The sequence below is a fragment of the Canis lupus genome, chromosome 28 (genome assembly GCF_048164855.1).
Source record: "Canis lupus baileyi chromosome 28, mCanLup2.hap1, whole genome shotgun sequence".
Taxonomy (NCBI): Eukaryota; Metazoa; Chordata; class Mammalia; order Carnivora; family Canidae; genus Canis; species Canis lupus.
In genome coordinates, this window is record NC_132865.1 from 32385947 (window position 1) to 32409919 (window position 23973).

At 38.7% G+C, this 23973-nt stretch overlaps 1 protein-coding gene across 5 annotated transcripts in view; it reads left to right on the forward strand.

The window, feature by feature from the left end:
* The window catches only part of TOX (thymocyte selection associated high mobility group box), a 299102-nt gene extending 276452 nt beyond the window's left edge, over positions 1 to 22650 (forward strand). For all 5 annotated transcript variants that reach the window (XM_072804538.1, XM_072804539.1, XM_072804540.1 and 2 more), the window contains 3 exons: positions 12128 to 12514; positions 19979 to 20130; positions 20523 to 22650. In XM_072804538.1, the coding sequence (XP_072660639.1) occupies positions 12128 to 12514; positions 19979 to 20130; positions 20523 to 20559 (576 nt within the window). In that variant the 3' untranslated portion in view covers positions 20560 to 22650. The remainder of the gene's footprint in view (positions 1 to 12127; positions 12515 to 19978; positions 20131 to 20522) is intronic.
* Positions 22651 to 23973: the final 1323 nt, after the last annotated feature.

A 23973-nucleotide genomic window follows, 5' to 3' on the forward strand; every position in this document is an offset into this window, starting at 1 on the left:
GCATCTCTGCACTATCTTCTTTGTTGAAAAAGAAAGTAAATCCTAAACTAAGGTATACATTTTGGAAATATTTGTTCATACCTTAAGTCCAAATGACATCCTCTGGGCCTTCTGTGAAATATCATCCACCTGTGGATTATTGGTTTTGTGGGTTAGTCACAGTACATTCTTAATGCTGAGCCAACCTTCTATTTCTCCATATCCTCCCCTTAAATTTCCCCTTGCCCCCTGCCCCACACCCCATCCCATCAGCCTTTAGTTGAGAAGAAGCCAACTGCCTCATGACAGCAGCATTAGGTTGTAAGCCTGCCCCCACCCACTCCCAAAAAAATCACAGCATTTCATTTGAAATGAAAACACCACTTAAAAATATTTTATGCTTTAGAATATATATCTTAAACACTAGTCCTTTCTGTGATAAATACTCAAGGGTTGTCTCTCTTTGGTCTCAGATTATGAAAGATAGAGTTCCCTTTACAGATTGCTTAGGGAGGTAACCTCAGAGAGACAGAGCTGATTCTGTAAGCACTTGACAGGATATCCAATCAAGTCCAAATTTGACTATTACTTGGCTCAGAGTAGCTTGTGGCTCTGGACTTCATTCCATTCACCCACAAAAACTGTTTCCTTTTTCATCCAGAAATATCCATTCCTCTTCCAACAACTCTCAAGTAATTCTATAAATGAGTTTTCTATCAGGGAAAATACACACTGAATATATTGATGCAGAAAACAAAAGAGAACACAAAATACAAATGTATGAGAAATTTCTTTTCACTATTGGTCTAATGCAACTTTATGTTCCATTTTTAAGGTATGACATGGTGGGGAAACTTACTATTTATTATTTAACCTTAAAATTTCCAGATCTCCTATACTATCTCACTATGGATCTCATGCTTTCTAGTTTATCTAACTCCTTTTGAAAATATTTTTATTTTCAGCTGATACTATCTCTCATTTCTGTATATTTAAGAATTCACAGAATGCATATGAAATTTTAGCAAAAAAATGAAGTAAAAGATATTAGATCCAATAACAAAAAAAAGAGTTAGAAATTACTACATCTATTCAGCCTTTGGGTTAAATAGCCATGTTGATATTATTCAGATTAATATGCCCCAAATGTAAGAGGGATTTAAAAAAAAAAAATGAGTTCTCCTTATTTCATCTAAGATAAGTTTCTTTTTTGAGCATTTTTTTGAACATTTTAAATAGAAGCGTAGTCAGAACATTTTATATATGAGAAAATCAATACATAAAGTCTCAATCCCAATACAAAGCACTCTGGTTCATGTTATGCAGATTGCCAGAATGTTATAATACTGACTAAGCCTTTACTTTCAAAACAAGTGTCCTCAGATTTGCTCTTCGCTGCAACTTTTCTTACTGTTCATTCTCAGAGTTGCAACCCTCAGTATACGGCAATTTATATAAATGCTGTGAATTGCCATTTCTACATTTAAAAAACCAAGCACTTTTTTTACAGCTTACTCTGACTTTTTTTTTTCTCTTTGGCAGTAGGAATTTTGCTGGAACTGTTGAATGTCTATTTATGTACAACTATCTATTATGTGTATACAAATTGAAGGAAAATTGCAAATACCCTCTCCAGGTTAGAAAAATGGCCCTCTGATGTTGTACGCGAGCGGATATTCACAATATAACCTTGCAGGCACATACAGAAAATTTACCAACCTACCTTTCCATTGTACACAGACACTTATGTAAAAAATCCATTTCTTTTCCATTTTAAATAGTGACAAGGAAAATAATAGGCATTTATATTCACAGATACACTTTTTCGATGTTATAGTTTTTTTGTGTATTATAAATTATTTCCCTATTCGAAAAGATGTAAAGGTACAATCATAAAAGGCTACATGATAATAACAGCTACAATTCCAGGTAACCACAGTGTACCAGCCATGCTCTGCTTTTTTTCTCCATCCACTCATTCATGTATTCATTTGACAAATTTCCCCAAGCATGTGGTCTGTGCTGAACACTATGCCAGGCTCAGAGGACACAGTGGAGAACAGGCACATATATGTCCCATGGAGAATAGGCAGATATGCCCTTGAAATTTAAGAAGCTTCCGTTTTGTCGGGAAGACCAAGAATGAACACATAAACTAATATATGACCAAGATCTTTGAGAATGTAAGCATTTAGAAGGAAAAAAAAAGAAAAAGAAAGAAAGAAGAAAGAAGAAAGAAAGAAAGAAAAAAGAAAGAAAGAAGAAGAAAGAAAGAAAGAAAGAAAGAAAGAAAGAAAGAAAGAAAGAAAGAAAGAAAGAAAGAGAGAAAGAAAGAAAAGGTTCTAATAGGGTGGTCTGCAAAGTGCTCTTTGAGGAGGTGACCTCAGAGCTGAGAGCCAAAGGAAGGCAAGGAGCTTGCAAGACACAGAGGGAGCCTAGAGGAGAGCTGATCACACCATAGTATAGCAAGTGCAAAGCCTCCAGAGACAGAAATGTCTCCCTGAAGTCAGAAGTCACTGTGGCTGGAGCTGAGTAAAGAAAGGGAGCATGGTTTGAGGTGAAGCTGGGAAGATGCTCGAGAGCCAAATCACCAGAAAGACCTTGCAGGACATTGAAAGTAGCTGGATTCCTCTTATACAGAGGAAGCCATTGGGTGGGTTTCAGTAGAGGATGGGTAATCAGATTTATATTTATATTTTTATTTTATTAGATTTTACTTTATTTACTTGAGAGAGAGAAAGTGGAGCAGAGGGGGAGGGAGAGGTTCAAGCAAGACCCCACACTGAGCACGGAGCCCAGTGAGAGGCTCCATCTCACGACCCTGAGACCATGACCTGAACCAAAACCAAGAGTCAGATGTTCAACCTACTGAGCCACCCAGGTGCTCCCGATTTATATTTTTAAAAGATCACTTTATGTGCATAGGTTCCCTCAATCCCCACACCTTATCCTGCAAAGCAGGCTTGATTATAAACATTTCACTAAAGAGGAAAAATAACACACAGGTAACAAGTACCCGAGCCCGGAGTTGACCTACACCATCCTCAACCCCTGTGCTGGGCCTTGCTGCTCGTGGGGGCCAAGCAGTGTACTTGACCTGCTTCCTTAAAACACCTCCTGCTGCACAAGTTATGGCAGAGCATTGACATTCTCACTTCTAAGGTCATTGATGTCTATTAAATACTGTATTAACCAAAGTACCATGTCTATTTTCCTAAGTTCCTGTGGGCAAATATTATTTACACCTCCAGAGCTACATATTTTGGTAGTCTCTATGCAATGCAGTCACTTTGCCAAATAGGGCTCTGCTCCCCTAGACCAATAAATCCTCCCCTTGCTAATTTCCAGCCGTGTCAAGTCTGCAACTTCTTGCTGCTTCCACTCCAGGCCATGCTCGGCATCCCACCCGGGGCTGCACAACACCTGCTCCGTGTCAGGCACAAGCGTAGGTGCTGAGAGCACAAAGAGGAGTACAGATCAAAGTAAAATGTGTCACAGTCCTTGAAAAGCTTGAAAAGACTATCTGCTAAAATTAGCTGCTTCTTGGGGAACATAATCAAAAATAGAAACAGCCAGTGAACATTAGCTCCACCTATGAAACTGAGTCATAGGATTAGCGATGCGCCTCTCAATTAGTGACATTCCCGCTTAGATGTACTATGTACCATGGAATCCAGCATATTAATTAACGTGACTCCAGGTCTGAATAAAACTGACATCTACCAAAAATAAAAACACTCAGTGATAGCAAATAAATATCCTAACCTTCATACTTCAAAATGACAACACTGACACATTCTCGGCAAGATACTGAATTGTTTCCAATAATAATAACAAATACAAATAGTATTTTTGCTACAGAGTAGCTTGTGTGTCACACACTGTGCATGGCATTTTCCATGTATCCCTGCTCATCATTATCATAACAACCCTACAAAATAAGACTTAGCCCATTCTCTAGATGGTCTCCAGGCAGAGAGATCAAGTATTCGCCCACAGAACGGAGAGGCCGGCAGTGGCAGACAGGACTCAAACTCTTTGCCATCTTGCTCGAAAGCTTATAGGCTTTTTTCTATCCTGAGTGACTGTCAAATATTTATATCTCTAGAACTACAATAAAATTGTAGTTATCCCCCAATAAATTGTATGCCAACTGTTATGTATTAGACAGCTAAGACTAAAGCTGCCCTGACTTAATGGTGGGGAATAAAGTAGGAGTAGAAGGTGTAGAGCTTTCCAAATCTCGCACACACACACCCCCACTGTGACTCCCTATTCCCCATTACCAAGGGCTGGCCAGAGACACTCAGAGGAATCTGGGGCCTGCAGAGTGTTTGGGACACACTGCTTTTCCAACCGTGCAGTTGCATCACCTGGTCCCATGGAGCCAGTGACAGACCCTGGCAGCAGAGGAGACTGCTCTGAGACTATGCTCTGTGGGCACATTGGAATCTAAGAATTCATGAATAGGAACACAGAGTAGGCAAATACGACACTGGTCATACCCTGGAATAATTTATGCCATCTTTGGCTCTATAATTTAAAGGGAGAAATTGAAGAAATTTCAGAAGAAAAAGCCACAAAAGTGACAGAAACAAAGGGCAGAAGGTAGTAGCTGAGAAGAGAGAATTTGACATTCCTAAGCCTGAAAAACAGACTCAGGCACGTTCAAGCCCATGACAGGCTTTGGCCCTAGGACTGTGGTTACCTGTGCTCCATTTTCACTGACTCTAAAGCATGAAAAAGACACCATCTCAAACTGGAGGAATTTGATCTGAACAGGACATTATTAAACTCTTGGATTCACTGGGTATGCAACTTCTTTCCATAGAGAAATTTAAAAGCAGGAAGCAAAGGTTTATAAATAAAGATTGGCAAAGATCTCTAAGGCATAGGGCATCAAGGAAAGTCTATTAAAAGGCCTTTAAAGTGCCACCAACAACTGTCTATGGCCCATCCACGAGGACATGACCAATCTTACCTAACATGCCACCAACATCACACCGAGAGTTCTCAGAGTGGAATGAAGTCCACAAGCCCTGGGGCCAGGTGGATCTGGGTTCAAATTCAGGTTTCCCTCTTCCTAACTTCCATTTCTTCATATAAATTATTCAGCTGCCTGAGGTCTCTAACTTACTCATTTGTTAAACAGAGAAGACAATAGGACGTACATCACAGAGTTTCGATGAGGATAAAATCAGAAACACTGTCCAAATTCCATGAGTCAGGATCTTGAACACAGGAAGTGTTTAATAAATACCAGCTATTTATTATCATTATTATTATTACCACTAGTATTATTGTCAACTTTATTTTTTATGTTGTTGGTACGTGTAAACAGTTTGTGTGTGATAGAAAATTTAGCTGGCTCATATTTTCAACTTGTCTTCAAGTCTGCTTTGATATAAAAGAATTTTTTAAAAAGATTTTGTTTATTCATGAGAGACACAGAGAGAAAGTCAGAGACATAGGCAGAGGGAGAAGCAGGCTCCCTGCAGGGAACCTGATGTGGGACTCAATCCTAGGACCCTGGGATCACAACCTGATCCAAAGACAGATGCTCAACCACTGAGCGCTTTGATATAAAGGAATTTTAAAAGTGACATTAAAATAAGAAAAACTTGCTTCATAGATACATCCTTTTATAAAGATAAGAAATGATCAGGATATTTGAAAAACCTCATCTAAACAGCTTTCCTCATTGAAATAAATGGTCTCTATGAGCTGTTAGAGAGTAAGAATAGTCCAAGGATGAAGAGTATGTACTATTATGAAGGCTAGAGCCCCCTGGCTTGAACATATCATTTAGGATAATTGGGGTTGGGCTATTAAACAAAGCTGAAGGATATATAGTTTTCCATAGAGTCAAGAATTCCTAGACTTGGGTCTAAATTATTATGCTGAAAAAGAATGTATAACTTTAAAGCAATTGGAACTAGTTTCACTTTACCACAAAGACGAGAATTTATATTCCCAAAATGAGTGTTGCATTCAAAGTAGTCACTTTGGGAGGCTACAAACTTATTTTATTATTGCTCCCAGAATTCAAAAGATTTTTGAAACTCCTCTTTTAGAACTGCAGTCAGGAAAAGTTTATGAGCCACATTAGAAAATCAATCTTGTTACATTGTTTTCACACCTCATTCTTTTTCCCAAACATCACCCACATCTAACCCACAAACCTGGCTTCAAGGGACGATTAGCTGTTTCCAAAATCAAATTCACCATCAAAAGACAAAGAGTTGTCTGAGGATATGTTAAACAGGGTCTCACAGGCTCTAAAGAGAATTCCAGTAGGGAAATTCCCAAATATCCCGAGTAAAAGCAGCATTATTGAAATATGCATACAGCTTCTTAGAAATGCCAACCTCGGAGGCGCCTGGGAGGCTCAGTCGGTTAAGCGTCCGAGTCTTGATTTTGGTTCAGGTCATGATCTTGGGTCGTGAGATCAAGCAGGTTGGGCTCCGTGCTCAGTGGGGAGTCTGCTTGAGATTCTTTCTCTGGCCTTCCTCTCTCTCTCTCTCTGAAAATAAATCAATAAATTTTTAAAAAAGAAAAAAAAAGAAGTGCCAACCTGGAAGGAGACAACAATTGAATGAATATGTTCTAGTTAGTCAAGAGTAATCAGAGACGTGACTCTAAGGTCACACATCAGATAAGAGACTATTTGTACCTTAAGCTGTGGTGCCAAAAGTTACAGGGGACAATAGAAGCTTTTTTAGAAAATGTACAGTGGAGGATAAGATTGAGTCAGATTGGGAAAGTTCCCTGTTGCCATGGCCAATACCAAAGAATCACAACATTAAGTTCAACTGAAGGATACTAAATTCAAGAGAAATGATTTCCTTTGTTTGAAATAACTTACAGAACTCATGCCACGGTGAGCTATTGAGACAAATACTGGGTCTGAATTTGAAAATGGGATGGATTATTTTATGACTGTTAACATAAAATTTGCAGCTCTGTAAGCCCAGATCGTGATTTAAAGATAATAAAATCTCATGCTTCAGGGTGTAAGTTAATCACCTGCAAGGCCCAGGAAGAATTTTCCTTTCGGAAGTAACAATGCACAATTGAGTAGGTGCGTAAATTTTGTTTAATTTCCAGTGCATCAAGTATTGGTCAGTGCTGAAAACAAGAATCAAATTAGATGGACTATTAATCTGATTTGGTTCAACAACTCCTATATTGTTGCTTCCACTGAGTTTTATGTCTTGTGTTTATACTTTACTATTTTAAATAACAATTGCTTTGTCAGTGTCTCATTTTTATAGCACTTATCGTCCCAGAATGGGGGCATTTATACACTATGCAGTATTGTCTGCTTTATACAAAGTAAATGGGATTGAAACTATCTCAGATAATCAACAACGTGGTTAATAAGAAGTATCTTAAGATTTATAGAGTTGTATCTCTTGTGGAAGATTCTATTGAGAAGACCCAAAAGGTCTCTATTCACACACACACACACACGCTCATTTTGCTGATAGAAAACATCTTTCATAATCGGTGGTCTAAAAGCAACTAGGAAATAGAACTTACTCAGAAACTAATAGAAAAACACATTCCTCCCATAAAAATGCCAGATTCAGGGGTAGATTTTCAGTTGTGTATACAGTGGTAAAATCACATTTGCCAGGTGACCTACCCAAAGGACACACCTCCAAAGAAAGGTGGTTAGTGTGTTTGAAAATAGAAACTAGTCTAAATTACTTAGTTTATATGAGAAAGCACTTTTAATTTATGAATGGTAGGTATAGAGATCTTCATAAACAATCTAATTGATTTGCAAAATTGTAGCCTTACTTTCAAAGTTTAATTAGAAGAAAGTGACAGAGTAGATTAAATTTATGATTTCTTCATATTCCGGTTTAATCAGATTATGAATTCATGGCACTTTGCTGTGGCAAATGAACTTATTCTACCTATCTTTCGAAGCAATAAAGCAGCTCTGTAATTAATAGACAGTTTGTTGTATTAGTCTGATTAAGAATTAACCAGAAGTGAAGCCAGAAGCATGTTTTTTGCCACATAAAGATACAAAATCTCAAAATATAGCTTCCTTGTGGCCCACCATCCACCCGAGATCCAGTGGAGAGTAAAGGGCAGGGTATCTAACCAAAGGACAGAGTGTTATAATTTCTCATCACTACTGGAAACGTATGGTTCATGCTGACATCAAAAAGAGTGGAAAAGACCACTCTGATATTCTGTGAGCTTTCAAGGATTTCAGATCTTTCCTCATCCCTTTGGGGTGAGGAAAGAAGAATGGGAAGAGGAACAGCAGATCTTGTAGGGAGTTTCAGCAAGGGCAACAGTGACAGCATGGAGTCTTGTTCAGGAACAGTCATTCAGTCATTCAACAAACATGTTTGCGTTCTCTATGTCCTGTCACTATGCCAGATGCATGTGACACAGAGATACAACTTTCTACCATAACAGAAATCCCTTCCTTGATGATGCAGGACTATTGTCATAAAGATAGAATACAGGGAGAGAGCCTCTACTGGCGTTTCTATCGTGGATAGGCACATGGCTAGGCACTGGACACGTTATCCATCTTGTCATATTCAACAATTTAGAAAATATAGGGAAAACATGTAACTTCCCAAAAGTCTTCCTCCCTCCATATTAAAAATTATGTTTCGAACGCTGTTTAACTTACCATTTTGGGGAATCTTATTTATTTGCTGGTAGTCTGTCTAGGGATTAAAAGTACTAGTTCGAAATAGGTTTGGCATTACTGATCTTTACATGCCTTAGTGTGGAAAAGATAAATGAAAAATAGCCAGATAGACATGTATTGTGTAATTACCGTGAGAAAATAGTCTTCACAAGGTTGGCAAAAAGTATCTCAGATTAGGTTGGAATCTATCTTTATGTACCTATGTCTCTATATCTCCATCTCTGAAAGAATCTATCATCTCTCTATATGGTGGACTACATGCTATTATTCCAAACGTGGAATTCAGGAGAGTTTGGTTCATTATTTATTTTGATTTTGCCATTGAAGAAAACCATTAATATGTACATGCCTTAGCTCTTCTAGGCTGTAATTGGGAAGCCCCCAGCTTCCTAATTCCTTCAAGGAATTGTGTCACTGTCCTTAGCCTAGAATATGAACTACACTATGCAGATGGTTTTTCAGGCATCATGAAACTATAAATTAGTGTAATATTACACCTGGATTGTGTAATTTAAGTATGCATTTTGAGGCAACAGAAATTAGCTTATTTCAGGCAAGAGAGGACTATTTAAATTGAAATGTAGTTCTATTTGCCATTTCAAATGTGTATTTGTAATTTATTAGTTCTTCTGAACTAGTGTTTTCCCTTGAAGACGATTCTCATGAAATGACCCATTGAGAAAAGGTTTCTGTAATTCTCAGCTGGAGATTCACCACACACATTAGCATACTGAAGGCACTCGCTTTTCCCCCTACACGTTTTATCCTGTACCTTGTTTTTTCTAAGACATTTATTTTTCCACAAATCCCACCTCCCAATACAATGTAGAAACTGTGTGTGTCAAGGTGTGACGTGGGTGTTGTACCTGGAACTTCTTGCCAGGACTGGCTGCAGGCCCACGAAGCTGACCCCTCTGCTGGCCAAGCGTCTGGACTCACCAGGATTAGTCATTTCTATTCTATATGCAGCCTAAGTCTATTTCTTGAAGGTTGTTCAATTTAACAAATATATTTATTTAATCACACTGCTGTAATCCCCGGGATGTTGGTATGATTATGTCTGAACAACATGTCATACGCACCTCAGGGCATTTTGTTTATATGCACACACATGCATATACAAGTTCAGGTGACCTCTCTAAACTCTATATGGACAGTATTGCCTGATAACGAGGTGATTATTGGCTAGAGAAATAAAAATGAAGACATTTTACAATCCACGTATTTCAGAGCTTTGATAGTATGGGCCATGTGAGTGATTTTTCTTCTATTTAAATTAAAAACATCTATAAAGCAAGAAATAAAGATGCACTCACATGTATTAAATTTTATAGATATCTATCATGTGTAATAGTTCTTTTCCTGTAGGGACTTGATGCAGTATGTGACTAAGTAGGAAATTAGCCCTTGTGCAGCAGGCTAAGGAGGAGGCAGTAAACACAATGAAACCACTTTCCCGGATGACTTAACCACACAGACACACAATCAACACATAATCTTCTTGGCATATATGGAATGATTTTCGAGGCATATCACTGCAATACATGTTATTCTAATGTAGAACTAGTCACTGTTTACACAGCCGGAATTAACCTATTTGACCTTTCCCTTGAATTGTTCACTACTCTGCACATCAGCAATAGAATTTTTAAGTGGAAGCAAAAAAAAAAAAACAAAAAACAAAACAAAACTACTACTTTTTTTTTAATTGAAAGCACCGTTTAAGTCCTGCATTTCACAAAGCTTCTTTCTTCCAAAGCCATCCCTTAAAAATATGTGTGAACAATTTCTGACATTTTTAATGTTAATACAGAAGACAGGAAGTCTGAATGTCCGTTCCTGTTTCATAAGGCAGCATCAAAATGGACACAGGGATAAATATTATAAGGAGAGGTTTCTTCAGAGGGGTTCCCAGGACCCCAGATTCCATAGCTTGGTATATTTTCATGGAGGTCAGTTGTGTCCTTCCTCTGGAGAGAGACTGTAAGGGGCTGATCATTGGTTTACCCCAGCCTACCTTTCTGAGTCCGCACATAGACACACCATGGTTCTCATTGTGGTTTTCATTTCATTTTCCTACACTAATGGGGAAAAATGAGTTGCACTGCTAGCAGTGTTCTAGGCTGACTTTTGAAATGAAGTTCCCACGTTGTGTTTCGGGTCATCTTGCATGATGACCAGTGTCCCTAACAGGCAGGTCCATTGATGGATGGTGCTGCGTGTTGCAAGAGGGTTTCAGAAAACCCTGCCACAGATCGTACCAAGAACTCATTTGACTCATAAATGGAATAAGCATGATATCAAGTTTGCAGAATAAGGATATTTGCATTCTCAAGACATTATTTTGACAAAGCAACTTTTTTTTTTTCCAGAAGGACATGGTAGTATGTTCCTTCCCCAGCTGTTTTCACTTCTCCCTGTTTATTTTATTAACCTCTTCCTCTCAGCAAAAGTAGGAGGTAGGTTCTTGCCCCAGAAGAAACACTTCAGGGTTAATTCTTGATTCTTTTCAGCTCCCACTGATAGGTCTAGTTTTTAAGTCAATGAAAAGATTATTAGGAAATGGCCTCATGAAGGTATAAAAAAAATTAGGGCAAAATTGTATTAATTTTGATGGAGTCAAAAATTTCTAAGAGAGATTATTTTTATCCTGTTCATTATGGGGGACAATTCATCACCAACTTCTTTAAAAAATCAAGATGAATTCTATGGTTACTTAGAAGCTATATTAATGTGGTTTTATATGACTTCAGAAAGGTATTTCAGAACTCCTTTTCCCATATTCATTTCCATCAACCAGCTTTGTTTTCTTTGTGCAAATATCTAGGCCAAGGCTCCTTAAGAATATAAAAAGGAAACATAAAAAATGAAACATACAATCAATAAAAGAACCCCTGAACTGAATTACTTTCCAAGTGAGCTATACTTGTATTTCAGATCAAGGCACTGATGACATCCCCCACCCCCACCCCACGACCATCATCTTGTTCATTGTCTGCATGATGAGAGAAGCCACCAAGTTAGAGCTTGCATTTAGATAAAGGAAAAAAAATGTCATTAGAAATTGTTGTTGTTGTTGTTGTTTTAAAGATTTTACTTATTAATGAGAGACACACAGAGAGAGGCAGAGGGAAAAGCAAGCTCCCTTCAGGGAGTCTGATGTGGGACTCGATCCCAGGACACCGGGGATCATCACCTGAGCTGAAGGCAGATGCTCAACCACTGAGCCACCCAGGTGCCCTGGAGATCGTTTTAGATTTCACAAAGAGGCAAATTAAGCTCAGGTTTGTATAAGTTGCATTACAAATAATGGTGGAGGACTTCTTAGATAAGAGGCAAGAAGAGTAACAGGTGTTGATTCCCGTGGGAGGTCCCGCGGACACTCACTGAGCACCTTGCTGCTAGAAGTCAACAGCCCGTGTGTCCGTCTCTGAACTCTGTTCTTGTTTGTTTCCTCAACAGAGCTACAGTGAACCTGTTGATGTTAAGACATCTCAACCTCCCCAGCTGATCAACTCAAAGCCGTCAGTGTTCCATGGGCCCAGCCAGGCCCACTCAGCTCTGTACCTAAGTTCCCACTACCACCAACAACCAGGAATGAATCCTCACCTAACTGCTATGCATCCCAGTCTCCCCAGGAGCATAGCCCCCAAGCCGAATAACCAAATGCCAGTGACTGTCTCTATAGCAAACATGGCCGTGTCCCCCCCTCCTCCCCTCCAGATCAGCCCACCTCTTCACCAGCATCTCAACATGCAGCAGCACCAGCCACTCGCCATGCAGCAGCCCCTTGGGAACCAGCTCCCCATGCAGGTCCAGTCTGCCTTACACTCACCGACCATGCAGCAGGTATGTGCTCGCGCTCTGGACTCTTCTGGCTAAAGAGGGGGAATATGTGTGTTCTGTTCTGTTTAATGGAGAGTAAATGGAAGATAATCAACAAATAGCTTCTTTTCTGAAAAATAATAATTTACAGGTGGTGAGTTTAGGCATTATACGATCACAACAATGGATTGCTTCTTCTTTTCCTAATCTCTCGCTGGCTTCTCACCACATTTCTAGAAATCACATTTATTTCTTTTTTTAAAAGATTTTATTTATTTATTCATGACAGACACACACACACAGAGAGACAGAGAGAGGCAGAGACACAGGCAGAGGGAGAAGCAGGCTCCATGCAGGGAGCCTGAGGTGGGACTTGATCCAGGTTCCCCAGGATCACGACCTGGACTGAAGGCGGTGCCAAACCACTGGGCCACTGGGGCTGCCCAGAAATCACATTTCTAATCACCCTCCTTGTTTTCGGCTCCTTGAGTAAAGTACATTTGTAATTTTGAGGCACCAATTCCTACTAAAGACCTCTTTGGGCCTGAGGATTCTACATTAAAAAAAAAAATTGTTTGGAAAGTCTTGCTTGGTTTGCCTGTTGAGTCCAATAAATGCTGCAAAATGAAATAAGACCCATTGTTTTTGGATGTTCAGAAATATCAGATAGATACAACCTTTAAAGTACTAAGAAATAAAAATGTTAACTGGAGTTTCATTTAAAAATGGATATATGGCTTCTGCACAAATCAGAAAGCACAGGAAGTTTGGAAGCCTCTCTGTCTATACTCCCCAATCACTGAAACTATTTGTGTGCAATCTTAGCCTAACTGTCCTTTGAAGTCAAATTTTCTTTTAGGATTTGGTGTTATTTTAAAATTTTAAAATGAGCAAATGGTACAAACAAAACTCAACATGAAGTAGTCAAGAATCCTGAAAACTTGTTTTAAAACTGTAAATCAAGGTAAAAACTACAAATCATGTCAAATTCATCTATCACTTTTATAATCCAATTTCTCTGTTGTTCCCAAAGCTATAAATAAATATGCAAACACAAGCTTCCTATTGAGAACTGATATCTAACCCTCTGTGGAATTTGAGTCTATAGTTGGACCAGGGTGGGGTGGAGAAGAGGAAGAATAAGAACCAAATATACTACCCCAAAATTTATTTTTATAAGATGTTATTTATTTATTTTCAGATAGAAAGTGTGGATTGGGGGAGAGGCAGAGAAATCTCAAGCAGACTCCCCAGTGAGTGTGGAGCCCCAATAAGTGCTTCCCCCCAAATTTATTTTTATTATAATTGTAAGCAAGATTTATGAGAGCTGACTATAGCAAATCTTAATATGTTACTTTACCTTGTGTTTAGTTTCAGAAAAATTATAGCGCAGGAACTAGCATTATCTTTATTTTACAAGCAAGGAAACTCATGCTTGGCGGAGTTAAGTCATATGCCCATAAGAGTGCTGGAATTTAAAACCCAGGTCTGTTCAGAAATCAGAGCCTGGATTCTTCTCTGCTAGGCCTGCTGCCTCTCATAGTCATTCTTATAGACTATGACCAGTTTTGTCTTAGAAAACCTGTCTCCCAAGATTTTGGATGGCCTTTAAATCCTTGTTAGCTCTAAGATTAAAATGATAGAGCGCAAATGGCCCAAAGTCTCTTCACCAAAGTCTTACCTGGTCCCTAAGCCAAAGATATTGATAAAGCTCTGATGTCTTACTTATCCATATTCAACAGACTAGCTCTCGATTCACTAGGGAAGAAGACTGGGGAAAAGTCTGGCATCATGCCTTGTCCACAGTGGTGTCTGACATTCCTAGAGCCAAATTTCCACTCTTTCTAGCAGAGGTCACTTGCAATAAAAGGGACACTCTTGGGTGTCCTTGCATGTGAATGAGCCAGTAGTGTTTGTGTAAAGAATGAATAGTTTGAGGAACTCAACCCTGCATTGTTGGATTGACTCCTGCCTGTGGTGCTGCCTGGCTGAGGGCAGGTGTTCTGCTCACCACCTTCTAGCATGAGTCTGTTTCTTCCCAGAGAAAAGAATAGGGAAAGCACAGTCCCCACCACCAAGTTGAGGGCTAGAGCTCTCTCCAGAAAGGACACTTTCTTCTAATATATCTGCTCTGAGATGGTTCCTTTCTCAACCTATACAAACACCTTGGATGAGCAAGCTGTGATCCTGAGTAGTTTTCAGACATTTCAGAATTACATAAGGCCACATGTAAAAACTCAAGAGATTTGTCTTTCTATAGAGAATCAGAACTGAATAGGAAAAAATAGAACAGATTACATTGGACACGTTATTCATCAATCTTTAAGTCAGTTCTATTAGTGTATCTCAAAAAGTATTCTTACCGAGATGGTAGGACCTGATTTCAATCTACATTAATAATAGAAGACAAAATGGCATGATCCCCAAATGCAGAGTAAATAGCTAAAAGACTACAGTGACTAACGTCACTTTTAACAATGCCTTGATCACAGTGGGTGAAGTGAAATCACTGTTGAATGGACAAATGAACAAGTAAGCAATTAAAAAATGAGTAACAGAAATGTTTAAATACCAGAAGATGTTATAGGTTAGTTTGTAGAATCTCAGTTCTTTGGAAGCATTTTTTTAATTGCATTTATTCAGAAAAGATTAACTGAACCCCTAGCATATGCCAGGCACTGTCTAAGCTCTGGAAATTAAAAGGTAAATGAGAACAGGTAATGAGGCCTCTGTCCCCATGCAGCTGACATCAGAGTTGGAGAGTGGTGGTGGTGTAGTGGTGGTAATAAAGATAAACAGATAAATTAGTAAGATCTTGTGGGGGGAAAAAAAAACTGAACAGGAATTCAAACTGCAGATTGTGCAGAGACATAGCACCTTTAGCCAAAATGGATAAAGAAAGCCCCTGTGGAGGGCTGGCAGAGACAAGTGAAGGCAGAGAAGAGAAAGCAGCCTATAGGAATCAGAAGGTTGGGATGGGGGTGGGAGCTGGGTAGCCCAGTAGGTTAGGCATCTGCCTCTGGCCCACATCATGATCCCAGAGTCCTGGGATCGGGCATCCTGCTCAGCAACAAGTCTGCTTGTCTGCTTCTCCCTCTCCCCGCTCCTGCTTTCTCTCTCATTCCGTCATAGATAGATAGATAGATAGATAGATAGATAGATAGATAGATAGACAGACTGACAGATATAGGATGAATGGACAGATGGATGTAGGAAGAGTAGGTAGGGAAAACCAGCAGAGGCCAGAAGTAGAGAGGAGTTTAAGGCTGGAAGGACCCCTTTGGTAATGAGCAGGGCTGGTCCAGGACCTGGGAAGGAGGCCAGTGAGGAGTACAGTGAATTAGGGGAGAGCCATGGGGAATGAGGTCAGGGTCATGGGCAGGTCATTGGAGTAGGATCCTCAGGTCAAGAGACTGACATCTGCAACAAGTTGATAATCTAAAATCAGGATTAAAAAGTTGTTAGCAATGATGTAACTCAATTTATTAAAACCTTAACAGTCTGCAGGCCAATGTTCAAGTTCTCAAAGTTGGTTTTTATCCTGAAGATGTTTGCTTCCGGGTGCAGGGACCATGTTCACATGAAAAGAAAAAAAAAAAAAAAGAAAGAAAGAGAGAGAGAGAAAGCAAGTAAATGGCTACCGTATTTTTAAAATAATCTCATATTTCAGTATTACTTTAGCTATTTTATTATCCTTCTGAAAAATGAATATATCCTACAAAAACGATTGTATAGTCCACCAGGAATAATAGTTTCATTTTTTCTAGAATAATATTTTATACACCAAACCCATGGAGCTGCCTTTTTTTTTTTTTTTTTTTTGGTCCAGTTTCCTTGCTTTTTTTTTTTTCTGTTCACTATATTGTCGAATGAGGTCACAAGAAAAAAAATCATTAATATCTGTCAACTTCCTTTATAACCTTAAGAAAAAATCTTTGTATGATATCACACAGACAGATTTTCAATTTCCTCATGTAATAAACAGCTGCTTTAGGATTTGGGTGTAATTTAAAGGTTTAAAAAAATCACATTGAGATTGATGAATAAATCAGTTGCGAAGACAAAAACATTGATGCCTGTTGAAAATACCTCTCCAGACAGGCAGGAAATGAAATTAGTTCCCAGTAAAGTGTGGATATGAGGATCACTGTTTGGTTGTGCTACAGGCTTTTTAGGACTTGCAATGGTGGCACAACAAAACTGCTAGGGCTACAGAAATCTAATTAAAGAGCAAATGTCCCTTCTGACATCAAATCAATCTTTATCACGTTTTCTATTTTTATTTCAATCTGGCACCAGAAAATGAAATTTAAAATTCCAGGCATGCTACGAAACAGTTGGTGATTTTTCTCTTGAGCATTAAAATGCAAAATATTCAGCCTTGTTTAATTAGACCGCTAAGCAAACATTTTCCAAAAATGTGTATCATCACTGTTGTTTCATATTTACATCAATAATAAAAACGTTCTTAGCTCTAGGTTCAACCTAGAGCTCTTTATTAGTAAAAAAAAAAAAAATTTTTTTGCATTTTCCAAATCAAGAGCATGTAAAATAATGTTACTTCAGGCTTTACTCATATTTTTCTTGATCCTTGGTTTGATGTTACTGATATTAAATTTAGACATTGAGGTTAGTTGAATTTTCAATCTTTGAACTTTGTAGATGACAGATAAATTTGGTTTTATAAACTGAAGTTACCCATTTAATCTTAAACTAATAGCTCGAAGGTTAGTATTCTCCTGATAGTCTCTTACCCAACCTTGAGGAACCATTTTCATTTGATGGGAAAAAAGCAATGGTGCTTTCTGTTGTTGATTGTGATTTGTGTAGGGTTGGGTAGAAGGGAGTTGGTTTGTTTTTGTTATTTGCTCTCTCATCTATTGGTATGCCTGCAACTAACTCAGGATATTTCCAACTACTCTTTTCTTTTTTTTTTTTTTTTTTTTGGCACTTGTTTACTTTTAGGTTATGTTTTGTCCATTGTGCAAAAATCCAATATGGAAAACGTTGCATTAAACCACAGGAAAGGGGCAGCCTGGGTGGCTCAGCGGTTTAGCGCTGCCTTCAGTCCAGGCTATGATCCTGGAGACCCGGGATCGAGTCCCATATCAGGCTTCCTGCATGAAGCCTGCTTCTCCCTCTGCCTGTGTCTCTGCCTCTCTCTCTCTGTGTGTCTCTCATGAATAAATAAATAAAATCTTAAAAAAAAAAAAAAAACATAGGAAAGGCCCTGGAATTTACACATTTATACACTCCATGCCTTCCCAACAGTACTCTGTGTTTAACTTTATTCACTGAAAAATATGATTTATTCAGCCACTACTATAGGCTAGACCTGAGAATAGCCAGTAACCAATGCACACACTCTCTGATCGCAAGTCCCCATGGCCAGAGGCTTTAAGACAAGGGCTAAAATGGAAGTCAACAGAAGGCTCCTCTCCTTAAGAGTTTTGTCCTGCTGTTTCCCCAGTAACACACTATACCCTAAGGAAAAAAATCAAGTGAGCTGGATGATAAGCCCACAAAGACTATATATAGGGTGGCTCAGTCAGTTGATCATCCAGCTCTTGGTCTCAGCTAGGGTCTTGATCTCAGGGTCATAAGTTCGAGACCTGCGTTGGGCTCTGCACTGGGTATGGAGCCTACTTAAGAAAGAAAAAAAGGGGATCCCTGGGTGGCGCAGCGGTTTGGCGCCTGCCTTTGGCCCAGGGTGCGATCCTGGAGACCTGGGATCGAATCCCACGTGGGGCTCCCGGTGCATGGAGCCTGCTTCTCCCTCTGCCTGTGTCTCTGCCTCTCTCTCTCTCTCTCTCTCTCTGTGACTATCATAAATAAATAAAGAAAAAAATATTTTAAAAAAAAGAAAGAAAAAAAGATAATATTCTAGGACCATAATGGAATGAATACATTTTATCGAAGCCAGTGGGACTCGTTGTGTGACAGAGATATAACCTGGTCTGGACAAAGAAAGTAAGTCAGCCAGGAAAGGACTGGAGAATCAAACATCTAGTTATACTTCTTACTTTTCACTTTCCTCTTTTGGAAAATGTTTATGGCTTGAGCTGCAGGGTTGTCTACACAAACATACTTATTTTCCACAAACCAGTTGTTAAATGAGGAACATTCTCTTCCTTTTAGTCTGTGTGAAGTCAAATAGCCAGGCTAGCTGAATTCTCTACCTTTCAGTGATATGTTTCTAATCATTCAAAGGTTTGTCTTTCATCCACAGTGTTGGTGGGAGTTAGTGTGGACATTGGCTTGCAGTCTTTATCACTGGAATGGAAAATAAATTAATACCTTAAAGCCAAAATGGAGAATGGAAGACATTTGATAATAGGTACCTTTGTTTCCCCAAGGGACACTGAAACAGGAATCAGAGTCTAAGGAAATATCCTTAAAAGTCAATCCTCTGATCATTCTGCTGAGTTAAAACAAAAACAAGAGCAAAAACAGTAAAAACTCAGTATTATGCCTTCCAAAGCAAGTAAATGGGAAATGGCTCCTTTTTAAATCTCTTGATTTTTCTGTGGTTAAAAACCATGTATAAAATCCACAGCAGAGACAACCACGAGATTAATTAAGTTGCTTTTTTTTTTTTTTGTCATTTCCAGCAAAGCTTGCCTATGCTGCTCTTAAATTCACCAGATAAGCTAAAAATAAATCTAGTGTATAATGCTTTTTGTTTACCAGATATAGCTATATACTTCAGAGATTCTGTCCTTGAATTTTTAATAGCTTTGCAAGGATTAAAAGTCAACACTTCACCATACCAGTGTATTAGAGGAATCTTCCTGAAGTCTGATTATTATTTGCCAGTTAATAGACTTTTCAATTAAAAAATATTTGCTCTGTCTTAGACTTTTCCTTCTCTGTGTTTTCCAGTGGCAAGTTGCTTTGAATCTCTTTCCTTATATTAGTCCAACAACTGTTAAAAAGCTTTGGTTGAAATTTTTTAGCTGAGAAAGAAGTACAAATAAAAGAAGAAGCAGATGGTCCCTTTGTGATTGAATGAAGAAAACGGGTTTCGAGAACAATATGTGAATAGGTGTAGTCTAATAAAACACTCAGCCACCTGCTGCCTGAATCCTTCAAAAAAGATTCTGTTGCATATTCTGGGGATTAACTATTAATGTATCCTTAGGTTTGATGGAAAACATAAACTGAGGGGTTAGGTCTTTTTCCCTTTGTTCTGATTGAGTTTGGCCTCTCCATATTTTAAATTGTTTCTCAATTCAGTTTATCAGCTCAAGAGTATATAATTAAAGGTTTTCTCACACATGGTTCACTGAAGGAAAGATAAGAATGGGCCTGTGGGCACTTCTTTTCTACCTTTGTTTTAAGTTCTCTGGGCCCTCTGGATACGTTTGCCCTTGCAAAAGACACTAAGAAGGCCGTAGTTGTGTTTGCAAACAATGGATAAATATTTAGGGGCTTCTCTTCCTAAAAAGGCACTCTGATCCTTATTTGTGGATGTGCTTTCCCTTTCAGGGATTTACTCTTCAACCCGACTATCAGACTATAATCAATCCTACATCCACAGCTGCACAAGTGGTAACCCAAGCAATGGAGTATGTGCGTTCTGGGTGCAGAAACCCTCCCGCCCAGCCGGTGGACTGGAATAACGACTACTGTAGTAGTGGGTAAGCGGCGGGCCACCGCCACCTGGTGGACCGCGGGCCTCATTGCATGCTCCGCGTGCCCTGCTCCCTCCTACGTGGACCGTCGTCCTTCCTCCCTGCTTCCTAAAAGCTGATCTGGACCGGCTCCCTGTTGCTGAAAGCAGAAGACATCAGTCCGGAGGTCTTTAAGCAGTTCTAGCCATTCCAGGAATAAAGAAATGCCTGTAGATCCCTGTCCGATTGGCCTGGGCCCATCCCCGGTGCCCCTCTCCATCCCTCAAGCTAGAACAGATCCACAGCCACACACACACCCCCCACCCCCCCAACCTCCACCCCCCACTCCCCACCCCCGCGGTCACCTGTAGCTCTAGTCTTATAACAGGGCATTGCCTGTCTATTTTCTCTTCATACAGGGGCATGCAGAGGGACAAAGCACTGTACCTTACCTGAAAGTCTGAACACCTCTTCTTTCCACTGAGGAATTCAGGGAAGTCTTTTCACCGTGGATTGCTTTGTACAGCCAAGGCAGTTCTCCATTTTATTAGAAAATACAAGTTGCTAAGCACTTAGGACCATTTGAGCTTGTGGGTCACCCACTCTGGAAGAAATAGTCATGCTTCTTTATTATTTTTTTAATCCCTTATGGACATTGTTTTTCTTCTTCCCTGAAGGAGATTTGGACCATTCAGATTTTATGTTGGTTTTTTGCTGTGAAGTGCTGCGCTATAGTAACTGCCTTAGCAACTGTAGATGTCTCGGATAAAAGTCCTGGATTTTCCATTGGTTTTCATAATGGGTGTTTATATGAAACTACTAAAGACTTTTTAAATGGCTTGATGTAGCAATCATAGCAAGTTTGTAAATAGCATCTATATCACACTCTCCTAGAGTATAAAATGTGAATGTTTTTGTAGCTAAATTGTAATTTGAAACTGGCTCATTCCAGTTTATTGATTTCACAATAGGGGTTAAATTGGCAAACATTCATATTTTTACTTCATTTTTAAAACAACTGACTAATAGTTCTATATTTTCAAAATATTTGAAAAAAAAAAAACGTATTCCCAAATGATTTTAATTTAAAAACAAAATTGGCTTTGTCTCATTGACCAGACAAAAAAGAAACTAGTGTTAAGGGAAGCGCAAACACATTTATTTTGTACTGCAGAAAAATTGCTTTTTTGTATCACTTTTTGTGTAATGGTTAGTAAATGTCATTTAAGTCCTTTTATGTATAAAACTGCCAAATGCTTACCTGGTATTTTATTAGATGCAGAAACAGATTGGAAACAGCTAAATTATAACCTTTACATATGGCTCTGTATTATTGTTTCTTCATACTGTGTCTGTATTTAATCTTTTTTTATGGAACCTGTTGCGCCTATTTATGAAATAATAAATATAGGTGTTTGTAAGTAAATTTGTTAGTATTCGAAAGAGGTTTCTTTGATGTTTTAACTTTTGCTGGCAAAAAAAAAAAATTCACGCTTGGTGTGAATACTTTATTATTTAGTTTTTACAGTGACATGAATAAAGCCAAACCTACTTTTCATTTAGCAGCAAATTAAAGTAACCAATCCTTATTTCTACCTTTCTTTGGTTGACGCAAACAAAAACCTGATATCTAAGAACTTTCTTTCTTCGTACAATATGACAGAGAATTGCCCTAAAAGTCACACAAGCTCCAAGACTAAACAGATGGGTACTTGATCTGAAAAGGGTTGCTTCTTGGTTCTCAGCTGGTTTGGGTCAATTCTGTAAACTCTCCTCCAAGAAAAAGAAAAAAAAAAAAAAAACCATTGAAATCTCATCACCTAAAATTCCTCAAGCTGCATGCTTTTCACAAAATCCAGAAAACATTTAGGAATTAAAGCAGGGGTGGGAGGCAGGAACAGGAGAGCGTACTCTGGAGAATATGCCTACAAATGAAAGGTGAGTAACCAGACAGCAAAAAAGAAAAGGAAAGCATTCCAAATTTGAAAGCTATTGACAGAAATTGAGATTCTTGCTGTCTTTTGTGCCTCTACAAGCTACTTCTCTTTCCAGAATTCTGAAGTCTTCCAAGAGAATTCAGAGAGTACTAGAGATTTGCTAGGGAACCAAAAGGTTTGAGAATCTGGCTGAAGGTTTGCATAGCTTTTATATCAGGAAGAGCTAGCAAATCACTCCCTTACAGGGGATTGCATAAAGAAAGCTGGTCTGGTTGGAAATCAAGAGGATGACTGATGTCTCTTTCATGGAATGTGTGAAATAAACTTAGCAATTTAACTAAATACAAATATATGCATTGTGTAATCCAGTCAGAGTTAAAAAGACAAAAGGTATGCTTGCTTTGGAATGATTTTAGGCATTGTACAACCTTGAATCACTTGAGCATGTAATAACTAATAAATAATGCAGATCCAATGTGATTATTAAAATGACTGTAGCTGAGAGCTCTAATTTTCCTGTCTTGAAACTGTATAAGAACTCATGTGATTAAGTTCACAGTTTATTGTTTGTCTGTTTAGTATTTTAGAAATATACCAGCACTACTAATTACTTAATGTCTTTTATTTATTATATTATGATAAAGTAAAATTTTCACTTGCATTAAGTCTAAACTGAGGAGGTAATTACCGGGATGAGAACAACCAGCTTTGACTTTGACAGGCAGTTTGTACAGGGAAGTACGATGTTGTTTACAGCTTTTCTAGAGCAGGTGTGCAACCAGGGTAGAGAGAGTGTTAAAACTCGATACCAAAAAAGGGTAAAAAAAAATGTAAATAAAAGAAAGTACGTCATAAATAAAAATTATTACCATGCGTGACCGTATTTTATTTGAATATCCATCAGTCTCTAAAGGACAGACCCAGTCAGATGACAAATTCCAAGTACATTTCATGGCAGGAGTGATGAAGCAGAGTAGGAATTAATGCCTATCACAGCCACAGATGCTTTTTCCAGAAGCACTAAGAATGCCCTCTCATAAACCTAGAGCTCCATCAGTTTGGACTCTAGGACTGTGAGCTCTAGGACTGTGAGATGTTGCTTGAGAAACCTCCACCTCCGAGGAAGCCAGCATCCAGCCTGGGCACAGTAGCTTATAGCTTGTAACTCCAAGGAACAGAGGTGGCGTACACTGAGGTCCCCCACTATGGCACTCAGCAGGATTCCCGGACCTCAGAAAAAGTCATTCTGGGAAATTCAGCAATAAAACTGGACATAGAGTATCCTTACCAACATATCAAAGTCAAAATTATAAGTAATCAGAAAAAAAAAAAGTGTCCCAGGGGTTAGAAGAGGGTTGATTTGTGTCTGTAACATACACAAGAAGAATAATTCAAAAACCTAATTCCCATTCAAACATGAATGAGTGGACAATGGAGAATTGGTCAGGTAATGACTTACAGTTTATAGTGAACATAGCTAAGAACAAAAGGTCTCTGTGATTGTTTTCATTTGTTGCCTTAAAGGAACAGAACCCATCAGAAATGGGCTATGAGTGGCCTTCAGACAGCCAGGGCTACATGGCACAGTATGTCCTGGCTTGGATTCATCACTAAGACATATTTTTTATTCATAAATTCAAAATCAGAAAAATAAACAGTTACCTTTCTCTATGGATCTCTTGCCTTTTGCAAAAGGGTTGCCCTACTCATTTGAATGGCAAATTGACTGTCATATGAAATTGCCAATATTTTACCCTTTTACCTACCAAAGATGGCAATTTCATTTGATTCCACCCAATGTGCTTTGGAACTAAAGATGATGGGGTTTGCGCTGTAACTTTAGGTAGGATTTCACATGGAGTCAGTTCTTTACGAAGTCCTAGGGGGAAATATTCAAAGAAGTAATCAGTTTTGTTTGTTTGCAAGATACCTA